This window comes from Symphodus melops (assembly GCF_947650265.1).
Source record: "Symphodus melops genome assembly, contig: SUPER_20_unloc_5, whole genome shotgun sequence".
NCBI lineage: Eukaryota > Metazoa > Chordata > Actinopteri > Labriformes > Labridae > Symphodus > Symphodus melops.
Genome location: NW_027636783.1, coordinates 2,501 through 15,000, shown reverse-complemented (window position 1 = coordinate 15,000; position 12,500 = coordinate 2,501). Strand labels below are relative to the sequence as shown.

General features: G+C 47.1%; 1 protein-coding gene across 2 annotated transcripts in view; it reads left to right on the top strand.

Annotated features, from left to right (window-relative positions):
* The first annotated feature begins 3,706 nt into the window (after positions 1 to 3,706).
* LOC306842009 (arrestin red cell-like) overlaps positions 3,707 to 12,500 on the top strand; it is a 10,758-nt gene continuing 1,964 nt past the window's right edge. For both annotated transcript variants that reach the window (XM_079373403.1, XM_079373404.1), the window contains exons 1-3: positions 3,707 to 3,849; positions 10,141 to 10,171; positions 10,766 to 10,826. In XM_079373403.1, coding sequence (XP_079229529.1) covers positions 3,827 to 3,849; positions 10,141 to 10,171; positions 10,766 to 10,826 — 115 coding nt within the window. In that variant the 5' untranslated portion in view covers positions 3,707 to 3,826. The remainder of the gene's footprint in view (positions 3,850 to 10,140; positions 10,172 to 10,765; positions 10,827 to 12,500) is intronic.

The window sequence follows — 12,500 nt, the reverse complement described above, 5'->3', positions numbered from 1 at the left end:
GATGGACAGAATGAAGGACAGAGTGATGGACAGAGTGATGGACAGAGTGATGGACAGAGTGATGGACAGAATGAAGGACAGAGTGATGGACAGAATGAAGGACAGAATGATGGACAGAGTGATGGACAGAATGATGGACAGAGTGATGGACAGAATGATGGACAGAGTGATGGACAGAGTGATGGACAGAATGATGGACAGAGTGATGGACAGAATGATGGACAGAGTGATGGACAGAATGATGGACAGAATGAAGGACAGAATGATGGACAGAGTGATGGACAGAGTGATGGACAGAGTGATGGACAGAATGATGGACAGAGTGATGGACAGAATGATGGACAGAGTGATGGACAGAGTGAAGGACAGAGTGATGGACAGAGTGATGGACAGAGTGATGGACAGAATGAAGGACAGAGTGATGGACAGAGTGAAGGACAGAGTGATGGACAGAGTGATGGACAGAGTGATGGACAGAATGAAGGACAGAGTGATGGACAGAATGATGGACAGAGTGAAGGACAGAGTGATGGACAGAGTGATGGACAGAGTGAAGGACAGAGTGATGGACAGAGTGATGGACAGAATGAAGGACAGAGTGATGGACAGAATGATGGACAGAGTGAAGGACAGAGTGATGGACAGAGTGATGGACAGAATGATGGACAGAATGAAGGACAGAGTGATGGACAGAGTGAAGGACAGAATGAAGGACAGAATGATGGACAGAATGAAGGACAGAATGATGGACAGAGTGATGGACAGAGTGAAGGACAGAGTGATGGACAGAATGAAGGACAGAGTGATGGACAGAGTGAAGGACAGAATGAAGGACAGAATGATGGACAGAATGAAGGACAGAATGATGGACAGAGTGATGGACAGAGTGAAGGACAGAGTGATGGACAGAATGATGGACAGAGTGATGGACAGAGTGATGGACAGAGTGATGGACAGAATGAAGGACAGAGTGATGGACAGAGTGAAGGACAGAATGATGGACAGAGTGAAGGACAGAATGAAGGACAGACTGATGGACAGAATGAAGGACAGACTGATGGACAGAATGAAGGACAGAGTGATGGACAGAATGATGGACAGAGTGATGGACAGAGTGAAGGACAAAGTGATGGACAGAGTGATGGACAGAGTGATGGACAGAGTGATGGACAGAATGATGGACAGAGTGATGGACAGAGTGATGGACAGAATGATGGACAGAGTGATGGACAGAATGAAGGACAGAATGATGGACAGAGTGATGGACAGAATGAAGGACAGAGTGATGGACAGAGTGATGGACAGAGTGATGGACAGAATGAAGGACAGAATGATGGACAGAGTGATGGACAGAATGAAGGACAGAGTGATGGACAGAATGAAGGACAGAGTGATGGACAGAATGAAGGACAGAATGATGGACAGAGTGATGGACAGAATGATGGACAGAGTGATGGACAGAATGAAGGACAGAGTGATGGACAGAATGAAGGACAGAGTGATGGACAGAATGAAGGACAGAATGATGGACAGAGTGATGGACAGAATGATGGACAGAGTGATGGACAGAATGAAGGACAGAGTGATGGACAGAATGAAGGACAGAGTGATGGACAGAATGAGATTTGACAGAATGTTTTGGCGCTTGGACTCTACGGGGTGGAAGATGTGTTTAGTGATGAAGTCCTGCTCGTCATTAGGATAGACCCCCCCATGGAGTCCAGACCCTGGTGGTGGAGGACTGATGATTGGATGAGACCGAGGTGGAGTTGACTCTGCTCCTGAAGATGGCGGTGATGGGGAGGTGGAGCGGCGCATGAAGCCAGCTTGAAAGAACGAGGGAAGAAAAAGGATCATATTTAAAAGGAGAGCTGAACGATGATTGGCTGAAAACGAAGGAGGAACGCTGCGTCATTGGTTAGATGAGGTCAGCTGACAGAACAGCTGATTAACCCACAGACGGCCCAAACTGACAGCTCGAGAATGACAGCGTGAAAAGAGTGACTGGGAAACCTGATTGTGGATCACTTAAAGTCTTCCTTACTGGACTTTCACTAAGCTTCATATCAACTCCAAAGCTTAAACATAAGGAGACAACTGAACTGCATGCACACTGCAGGCTGCTCTTTGTGTAAATGAAACTAAACTGAGGGAGAAAATGAAACTTAAGAAAATACAAGTGATACACAAAGTGTCCACCAGGGGGAGCAGGAAAATGCCCGTCAGGAAACAGAATAATGTTAAAGTTATCAGGAGTTACTATTTGACCTGAGTTTATGTTCTGAAGTTGGTCTGTAAACCGTTGAGTTTAAAAGTATTATGCAGACTAAAGTTATTATTACTACAGCTGAATCACTTTACTTTGTCCACAGGGGGGCGCCAGAATCAGCACAAACACGATAACAGATGTGCTTTTGAATAAATGAGGTATGTATCAGGAAATCAAATGCAGGATACACTAATATTATAAAACAATGCTAATCACTGATTATTGTGAAACACTCTTCACTTACAGGACCAATCAGAGAGCTGCTCTCTTCCTGTGTGATCAGTCAGCCAATCAGAGAGCTGCTCTCTTCCTGTGTGATCAGTCAGCCAATCAGAGAGCTGCTCTCTTCCTGTGTAATCAATCAGCCAATCAGAGAGCTGCTCTCTTCCTGTGTGATCAGTCAGCCAATCAGAGAGCTGCTCTCTTCCTGTGTGATCAGTCAGCCAATCAGAGAGCTGCTCTCTTCCTGTGTGATCAGTCAGCCAATCAGAGAGCTGCTCTCTTCCTGTGTGATCATGAAGGAAACGTGCTGTGTTGAAGCTTAAAACTAGGATCAATGTTGGAGATGCTTTTGAAACATGGAGAGAGGTTAGACTGCAGTACACATTTTAAACACTAGGGGCAGAGTGACAGACTGCAGTACACATTTTAAACACTAGGGGCGGAGTGACAGACTGCAGTACACATTTTAAACACTAGGGGCAGAGTGACAGACTGCAGTACACATTTTAAACACTAGGGGCAGAGTGACAGACTGCAGTACACATTTTAAACACTAGGGGCAGAGTGACAGACTGCAGTACACATTTTAAACACTAGGGGGCAGAGTGACAGACTGCAGTACACATTTTAAACACTAGGGGCAGAGTGACAGACTGCAGTACACATTTTAAACACTAGGGGCAGAGTGACAGACTGCAGTACACATTTTAAACACTAGGGGCGGAGTGACAGACTGCAGTACACATTTTAAACACTAGGGGCAGAGTGACAGACTGCAGTACACATTTTAAACACTAGGGGCAGAGTGACAGACTGCAGTACACATTTTAAACACTAGGGGCAGAGTTACAGACTGCAGTACACATTTTAAACACTAGGGGCAGAGTGACAGACTGCAGTACACATTTTAAACACTAGGGGCAGAGTGACAGGCTGCAGTACACATTTTAAACACTAGGGGCAGAGTGACAGGCTGCTCCTTTAACTCATAATTATAAGATAAAGAGTTACAGGTTGTTCATGGTTAAATGATGTTTTTGGAGGCAAAACTTTACAATCCAAAAAATTAAAAATGATGAGATAAAAAGTCTTTCACATATTTTTGACTTTATTCTTTTATTTAATTCTCCTGACACTTTGTATTTGTTCATCATAAAATAAAAGTTCACGGTTGTTAGTCTGTCTTCATCCTGAGGACTGACAGGAGGAGTTTTAGCCTCAAACAGGAAACAGGCTGAGGATCCTACAAAGCTCCAAACAGCAGCAGCAGGAGGAGGAGGAGACCCGGACCAGCACGGACCGAAGACCTCCAGCCAACACACCCGGACTAAAGAGATGGGGGACAGAACCGGGACGAGGTGAGACTCCTTCGATACGTTCAGGTGTTCTGTCAGATATTAAAGATGATCCGGTCACAGCTGGGTTTAAACTCTGAGCCTTCGATCGATCGAAACGTCGAGTAATAATGATCGTTTGACAGGAAGAGTCCTGTATCTGTCAGTGTCGTCTGACTTTAATGACAAAAACCCAATCTGCCCAAAATGCCAAGTTTACATCTGAGTGTCGTGAGAGAGACGAGCTGCAGGACAAATGTTCCAAACTGTTTGATTGATGAATTATTCGGTGATGATTCAGAGTCTGATCTGAGCAGCTCCCTCACATCCCCGGATTTTAACTCATGACCGATCATTCTGCATCCCACACAATCTAAAACATTCTCCAAACAAGAGGACATTTGTCCGTTTTACGTGCTGCGTTTGAACGCAACATGTCCTTTTTCTGGATTGCAACCAGATTGAGAGTCAAGGTCCTGATGTTTCAGGAGAGGACGAACATCTGTGAGACATAGAGATTTAAAATGATCAGTTTTATTGTGAAGGAGTCACTACACTCTAAAATCCAATTTTCAAACAAAAGTTGCTTTAATGAAGTCGATGATGAAGTGTGAAATCCTGCAGTTCCTGGAGTGTCCACTAGGGGCTGGCTGCAGCAGCACAGGAAGTCACATACACATGTCCACAGACATAGTCTCTCCAGCGTGTCCTGGGTCTACCCCGAGGCCTCCTCCCGGGGGGACACCTCCCTAGGGAGGCATCCGGATCAGATGCCCGAGCCTCCTCAACTGACTCCTCTCGATGTGAAGGAGTAACGGCTCTACTCCGAGCTCCTCCCTGGTGACCGAGCTCCTCCCCCTATCTCTAAGGGTGCGCCCAGCCACCCTACGGAGGAAGCCCATTACAGCCTCTTGTATCCGAGATTCGGTCATGACCCAAAGCTCATGACCATAGGTGAGGGTAGGAACGAAGATCGACCGGTAAATCAAGAGCTTCGCCTTTCGGCTTAGCTCCTTCTTCACCACGACGGACCGATACAGCAACATGAGCAGAGTCCATGTTGAATTAACAAAGCATGAAACGTGCTGCAGTGAACTCAAATCAGATGAACCCAGAAAACATCTGCTAAAGAAAAACTCAATGAAACAGTTTCACCGTTCAAAGAGGAGGATCCTTTGTCACCGTCTGTCCCCGCCAGTTATTTTTGACTAAGCCCCGCCCCCACACAAGTTCATTTGTACTGTACTAATGTTTTTTTTTTTTTTCTGTTCCTCATCAAATGGTCTTTGAGTATCTAGAAAAGCATTAAATAAGTCCAATTTATTGTTATTATTACTAAGCTCCACCCGTTGCCTAGCAACCTCAACAGCCCTGCCAAAAAAAAGCTTACTTAAAGATTCGAGGCTCCTTCTGTTTTTATCACGGCCTCTTTGTACTGCTGTGCAATGAATCATGGAAGATGTGATGGATCGTCCGGAGACAGATGACCATGTTTGTCAGAAGGAGACTACGCTGCCCTCTGTCCGTCTTGAAATGTGAGCTTCTCAGACAAATGCCCGCGTCAGCTGGACATCAGTTAGCTGCTCAGTTAGCCATGCAGCTAAATGTCAGTTAGACGTTCAGTTAGCCGTGCAGCTAAATGTCAGTTAGACGTTCAGTTAGCCGTGCAGATAAAGGTCAGTTAAACGTTCAGTTAGCCGTGCAGATAAAGGTCAGTTAGATGTTCAGTTAGCCATGCAGATAAAGGTCAGTTAGACGTTCAGTTAGCCGTGCAGATAAAGGTCAGTTAGACGTTCAGTTAGCCGTGCAGCTATAGGTCAGTTAGACGTTCAGTTAGCCGTGCAGCTATAGGTCAGTTAGACGTTCAGTTAGCCGTGCAGCTAAAGGTCAGTTAGACGTTCAGTTAGCCGTGCAGCTAAAGGTCAGTTAGACGTTCAGTTAGCCGTGCAGATAAAGGTCAGTTAGACGTTCAGTTAGCCGTGCAGATAAAGGTCAGTTAAACGTTCAGTTAGCCGTGCAGCTAAATGTCAGTTAGACGTTCAGTTAGCCGTGCAGATAAAGGTCAGTTAAACGTTCAGTTAGCCGTGCAGCTATAGGTCAGTTAGACGTTCAGTTACCCGTGCAGCTATAGGTCAGTTAGACGTTCAGTTAGCCGTGCAGCTAAAGGTCAGTTAGACGTTCAGTTAGCCGTGCAGATAAAGGTCAGTTAGACGTTCAGTTAGCCGTGCAGATAAAGGTCAGTTAGACGTTCAGTTAGCCGTGCAGATAAAGGTCAGTTAGACGTTCAGTTAGCCGTGCAGCTAAAGGTCAGTTAGACGTTCAGTTAGCCGTGCAGATAAAGGTCAGTTAGACGTTCAGTTAGCCGTGCAGCTAAAGGTCAGTTAAACGTTCAGTTAGCCGTGCAGCTATAGGTCAGTTAGACGTTCAGTTAGCCGTGCAGATAAAGGTCAGTTAGACGTTCAGTTAGCCGTGCAGATAAAGGTCAGTTAGACGTTCAGTTAGCCGTGCAGCTATAGGTCAGTTAGACGTTCAGTTAGCCGTGCAGATAAAGGTCAGTTAGACGTTCAGTTAGCCGTGCAGATAAAGGTCAGTTAGACGTTCAATTAGCCGTGCAGATAAAGGTCAGTTAGACGTTCAGTTAGCCGTGCAGATAAAGGTCAGTTAGACGTTCAGTTAGCCGTGCAGATAAAGGTCAGTTAGACGTTCAGTTAGCCGTGCAGCTAAAGGTCAGTTAGACGTTCAGTTAGCCGTGCAGATAAAGGTCAGTTAGACGTTCAGTTAGCCGTGCAGATAAAGGTCAGTTAGACGTTCAGTTAGCCGTGCAGCTATAGGTCAGTTAGACGTTCAGTTAGCCGTGCAGATAAAGGTCAGTTAGACGTTCAGTTAGCCGTGCAGATAAAGGTCAGTTAGACGTTCAGTTAGCTGTGCAGCTAAAGGTCAGTTAGACGTTCAGTTAGCCGTGCAGATAAAGGTCAGTTAGACGTTCAGTTAGCCGTGCAGCTATAGGTCAGTTAGACGTTCAGTTAGCCGTGCAGCTATAGGTCAGTTAGACGTTCAGTTAGCCGTGCAGCTAAAGGTCAGTTAGACGTTCAGTTAGCCGTGCAGCTAAAGGTCAGTTAGACGTTCAGTTAGCCGTGCAGATAAAGGTCAGTTAAACGTTCAGTTAGCCGTGCAGCTAAATGTCAGTTAGACGTTCAGTTAGCCGTGCAGATAAAGGTCAGTTAAACGTTCAGTTAGCCGTGCAGCTATAGGTCAGTTAGACGTTCAGTTACCCGTGCAGCTATAGGTCAGTTAGACGTTCAGTTAGCCGTGCAGATAAAGGTCAGTTAGACGTTCAGTTAGCCGTGCAGATAAAGGTCAGTTAGACGTTCAGTTAGCCGTGCAGATAAAGGTCAGTTAGACGTTCAGTTAGCCGTGCAGCTAAAGGTCAGTTAGACGTTCAGTTAGCCGTGCAGATAAAGGTCAGTTAGACGTTCAGTTAGCCGTGCAGCTAAAGGTCAGTTAAACGTTCAGTTAGCCGTGCAGCTATAGGTCAGTTAGACGTTCAGTTAGCCGTGCAGATAAAGGTCAGTTAGACGTTCAGTTAGCCGTGCAGATAAAGGTCAGTTAGACGTTCAGTTAGCCGTGCAGCTATAGGTCAGTTAGACGTTCAGTTAGCCGTGCAGATAAAGGTCAGTTAGACGTTCAGTTAGCCGTGCAGATAAAGGTCAGTTAGACGTTCAATTAGCCGTGCAGATAAAGGTCAGTTAGACGTTCAGTTAGCCGTGCAGATAAAGGTCAGTTAGACGTTCAGTTAGCCGTGCAGATAAAGGTCAGTTAGACGTTCAGTTAGCCGTGCAGCTAAAGGTCAGTTAGACGTTCAGTTAGCCGTGCAGATAAAGGTCAGTTAGACGTTCAGTTAGCCGTGCAGATAAAGGTCAGTTAGACGTTCAGTTAGCTGTGCAGCTATAGGTCAGTTAGACGTTCAGTTAGCCGTGCAGCTATAGGTCAGTTAGACGTTCAGTTAGCCGTGCAGCTAAAGGTCAGTTAGACGTTCAGTTAGCCGTGCAGCTAAAGGTCAGTTAGACGTTCAGTTAGCCGTGCAGCTAAAGGTCAGTTAGACGTTCAGTTAGCCGTGCAGCTAAAGGTCAGTTAGACGTTCAGTTAGCCGTGCAGATAAAGGTCAGTTAGACGTTCAGTTAGCCGTGCAGATAAAGGTCAGTTAGACGTTCAGTTAGCTGTGCAGCTAAAGGTCAGTTAGACGTTCAGTTAGCCGTGCAGATAAAGGTCAGTTAGACGTTCAGTTAGCCGTGCAGATGAAGGTCAGTTAGACGTTCAGTTAGCCGTGCAGCTAAAGGTCAGTTAGACGTTCAGTTAGCCGTGCAGCTATAGGTCAGTTAGACGTTCAGTTAGCCATGCAGCTATAGGTCAGTTAGACATTCAGTTAGCCGTGCAGCTAAAGGTCAGTTAGACGTTCAGTTAGCCGTGCAGCTAAAGGTCAGTTAGACGTTCAGTTAGCCGTGCAGATAAAGGTCAGTTAGACGTTCAGTTAGCCGTGCAGATAAAGGTCAGTTAGACGTTCAGTTAGCTGTGCAGCTAAAGGTCAGTTAGACGTTCAGTTAGCCGTGCAGATAAAGGTCAGTTAGACGTTCAGCTAACAGTCAAGTGTTTCAGATTATTTTGTGTTTATGTACTTCCAGCAGGTTTGTTAGCTTTAGTGTTTCCCCATAGTGTCGTTCTGCCTGGCCTCTTGGTTTTTAGTCCGCTGCTCGTTTTCTTGGTTTGGATCAAGGTGCTGTGTTTGCACTTTTAGGCGACCGTAGGTTTCTGTCCCGCGCTCCGTGAACATGAACATGACCTGCCTATTAATGATTAGATAGAAAATAAAGATATGAAATATCTGTGTTGACTGCTCTTCTTCAGGGTTTAGATGTGCTGATGGTCTGTTATCAGGCGCTTTTCTGTCCTGCTGACTCAGCAGCTCCTCTCTCTGCTGACTTCCTGTTTCTTATCCTGAGTTCTTCCCTTCAGCGTGAAGGGTTAACAAGAGGACACACAGATAATCAGGATGTGTGATGTTGTTGTAATCTGCTATGAGAGTCGACGTTTGCACATTCCTGCACAAAGGGAAACTAACAAGCCTGAACTGTGCAGAAAAGACCAGTGATTGTTTACATAGACCCTGGTGGAGGATAGACCAGGACCCTGTTCGTGTTTACATGGACCCTGGTGGAGGATAGACCAGGACCCTGTGCTGGTTTACATGGATCCTGGTGGAGGATAGACCAGGACCCTGTGCTTGTTTACATGGACCCTGTTGGAGGATAGACCAGGACCCTGTGCTTGTTTACATGGACCCTGGTGGAGGATAGACCAGGACCCTGTGCGTGTTTACATGGACCCTGGTGGAGGATAGACCAGGACCCTGTGCTTGTTTACATGGATGCTGGTGGAGGATCGACCAGGACCCTGTGCTTGTTTACATGGACTCTGGTGGAGGATAGACCAGGACCCTGTGCTTGTTTACATGGACTCTGGTGGAGGATAGACCAGGACCCTTTGCGTGTTTACATGGATCCAGGTGGAGGATAGACCAGGACCCTGTGCTTGTTTACATGGACTCTGGTGGAGGATAGACCAGGACCCTGTGCTTGTTTACATGGACTCTGGTGGAGGATAGACCAGGACCCTGTGCGTGTTTACATGGACCCTGGTGGAGGATAGACCAGGACCCTTTGCGTGTTTACATGGACCCTGGTGGAGGATAGACCAGGACCCTGTGCTTGTTTACATGGACTCTGGTGGAGGATAGACCAGGACCCTGTGCATGTTTACATGGATCCTGGTGGAGGATAGACCAGGACCCTGTGCTTGTTTACATGGATCCTGGTGGAGGATAGACCAGGACCCTGTGCTTGTTTACATGGACCCTGGTGGAGGATAGACCAGGACCCTTTGCGTGTTTACATGGACCCTGGTGGAGGATAGACCAGGACCCTGTGCTTGTTTAGATGGACCCTGGTGGAGGATAGACCAGGACCCTGTGCTTGTTTACATGTAACTGTACATGCCGGCTGATTAATGAGCACACTGGGTTACAGAATACTTCCTGGTATGGTCATCATGGACACAGTGGTCTCATTTCCTGGAATCCTGTTCTTCTACTTCCTGTTTGGATCCTGCAGCGTCTCAGCTGGATCTGGTCTCTTTTTAAACTTGATGCCTTAAAGAGAAAGTGACACACAGACTCAGGTTAGAGGGTCATCTTTAAAGGGTTAATCTCTCTCTCTCTCTCTCTCTCTCTCTCTCCTTCTGTCTCTCTCTCTCTATTTACAGAGTCTATAAGAAATCCAGCCCAAATTCTAAGGTAGGAGACCAGGACCACGTGTGTGTGTGTGTGTGTGTTGATGGTTTGGTGACGTCCTCCATATTCTCTGTCTTTCTCTCCCCCCCCCCTCTGTCTCTCTCTCTGTCTCTCCCTCTCTCTCCCTCTCTCTCTCTCTCTCTCTCCTTCTGTCTCTCTCTCTCTCTCTGTCTCTCTCTCTGTCTGTCTCTCTGTCTCTCTCTCTCTCTGTCTCTCTCTCTGTCTCTCTCTCTGTCTCTCTCTCTCTGTCTCTCTCTCTCTCTCTCTCTGTCTCTCTCTCTCTCTCTCTCTCGCTCTCTCTCTCTCTCTCTCTCTGTCTCTCTCTCTCTCTGTCTCTCCCTCTCTCTCCCTCTCTCTCTCTCTCTCTCTCTCTCTCCTTCTGTCTCTCTCTCTCTCTCTGTCTCTCCCTGTCTCTCTCTCTGTCTGTCTCTCTGTCTCTCTCTCTCTCTGTCTGTCTCTCTCTGTCTCTCTCTCTGTCTCTCTCTCTCTGTCTCTCTCTCTCTCTCTCTCTGTCTCTCTCTCTCTCTGTCTCTCTCTCTCTCTCTCTCTCTCTCTCTCTCTCTCTCTCTCTCTCTCTCTCTCTCTCTCTGTCTTCAGCTCACAGTTTATCTGGGGAAGAGAGACTTTGTGGATCACTTAGACCATGTAGATCCAGTAGGTGAGTCAGACCACCAGCCTGAACCAGAACCAAACAGGGGAGGGGGTCCTTTAGAGAGTACAGAGTCCTCATAGGGCCTCTGTCTACAGGCGGTGTATAAGTCTATATTACAGTGTTACTGGTCCTTGTATCCATCACTGGCTGCTGTCACATGTGCAGAAGTGATGTCACTGTTTACATGGAGGCTAAATAACCTGATGATGCTGTGTGTGTGTGTGTGTGTGTGTGAGTGTGTGAGTGTGAGTGTTCATGCATCAGCACTGAATCAGAATCAAACCTGTGTGACATGTGCAGACTGCTCCTACCGGTCATATGTGCAGGAAACACCAGAAGAAGAAGAAGAGACATGTCAGCCTGTGTTTGTAAACAATCATCACTAATATAAGATCCAGTGTGTACATGGATCCTGATCCCAGTCAGGACCGTTTGACCCCAGTCAGGCAGACCCCATCAGGTCCAGTGTGTACATGGATCCTGATCCCAGTCAGGACCGTTTGACCCCAGTCAGGCAGACACCATCAGATCCAGTGTGTACATGGATCCTGATCCCAGTCAGGACCGTTTGACCCTAGTCAGGCAGACACCATCAGATCCAGTGTGTACATGGATCCTGATCCCAACAACAGTCAGGACTGTTTGACCCCAGTCAGGCAGACCCCATCAGATCCAGTGTGTACATGGATCCTGATCCCAACAACAGTCAGGACCGTTTGACCCCAGTCAGGAAGACCCCATCAGCTCCAGTGTGTACATGGATCCTGATCCCAGTCAGGACCGTTTGACCCCAGTCAGGCAGACCCCATCAGATCCAGTGTGTACATGGATCCTGATCCCAGTCAGGACCGTTTGACCCCAGTCAGACAGACACCATCAGATCCAGTGTGTACATGGATCCTGATCCCAACAACAGTCAGGACTGTTTGACCCCAGTCAGACAGACCCCATCAGATCCAGTGTGTACATGGATCCTGATCCCAGTCAGGACCGTTTGACCCCAGTCAGGCAGACCCCATCAGATCCAGTGTGTACATGGATCCTGATCCCAGTCAGGAACATTTGACCCCAGTCAGGCAGACACCATCAGATCCAGTGTGTACATGGATCCTGATCCCAGTCAGGAACATTTGACCCCAGTCAGACAGACCCCATCAGCTCCAGTGTGTACATGGATCCTGATCCCAGTCAGGACCGTTTGACCCCAGTCAGGCAGACCCCATCAGATCCAGTGTGTACATGGATCCTGATCCAAACAACAGTCAGGACCGTTTGACCCCAGTCAGGCAGACACCATCAGATCCAGTGTGTACATGGATCCTGATCCCAGTCAGGACCGTTTGACCCCAGTCAGACAGACACCATCAGATCCAGTGTGTACATGGATCCTGATCAGTCTGTTCTGACTGACATGTTTACATGCTGTTATTCATTTATTCTGATTGTTAGTGTCCATGTGACCGCAGCATGTAACTAACCGATTCTGCTAAACTACAAACACTATTCCTGCTTTACAGTCTCACTCTTTCATTCAAATTCTAAAGTTAATTGCCTCACTATGCAAACAGGAAGAGGACGGGACGGCCGAGGACCATGTGGTCTAACACTGAGGGAGGGTAAAGACTACAGGAGGACCATGTGGTCTAACACTGAGGGAGGGTAAAGAGGACAGGAGGACCA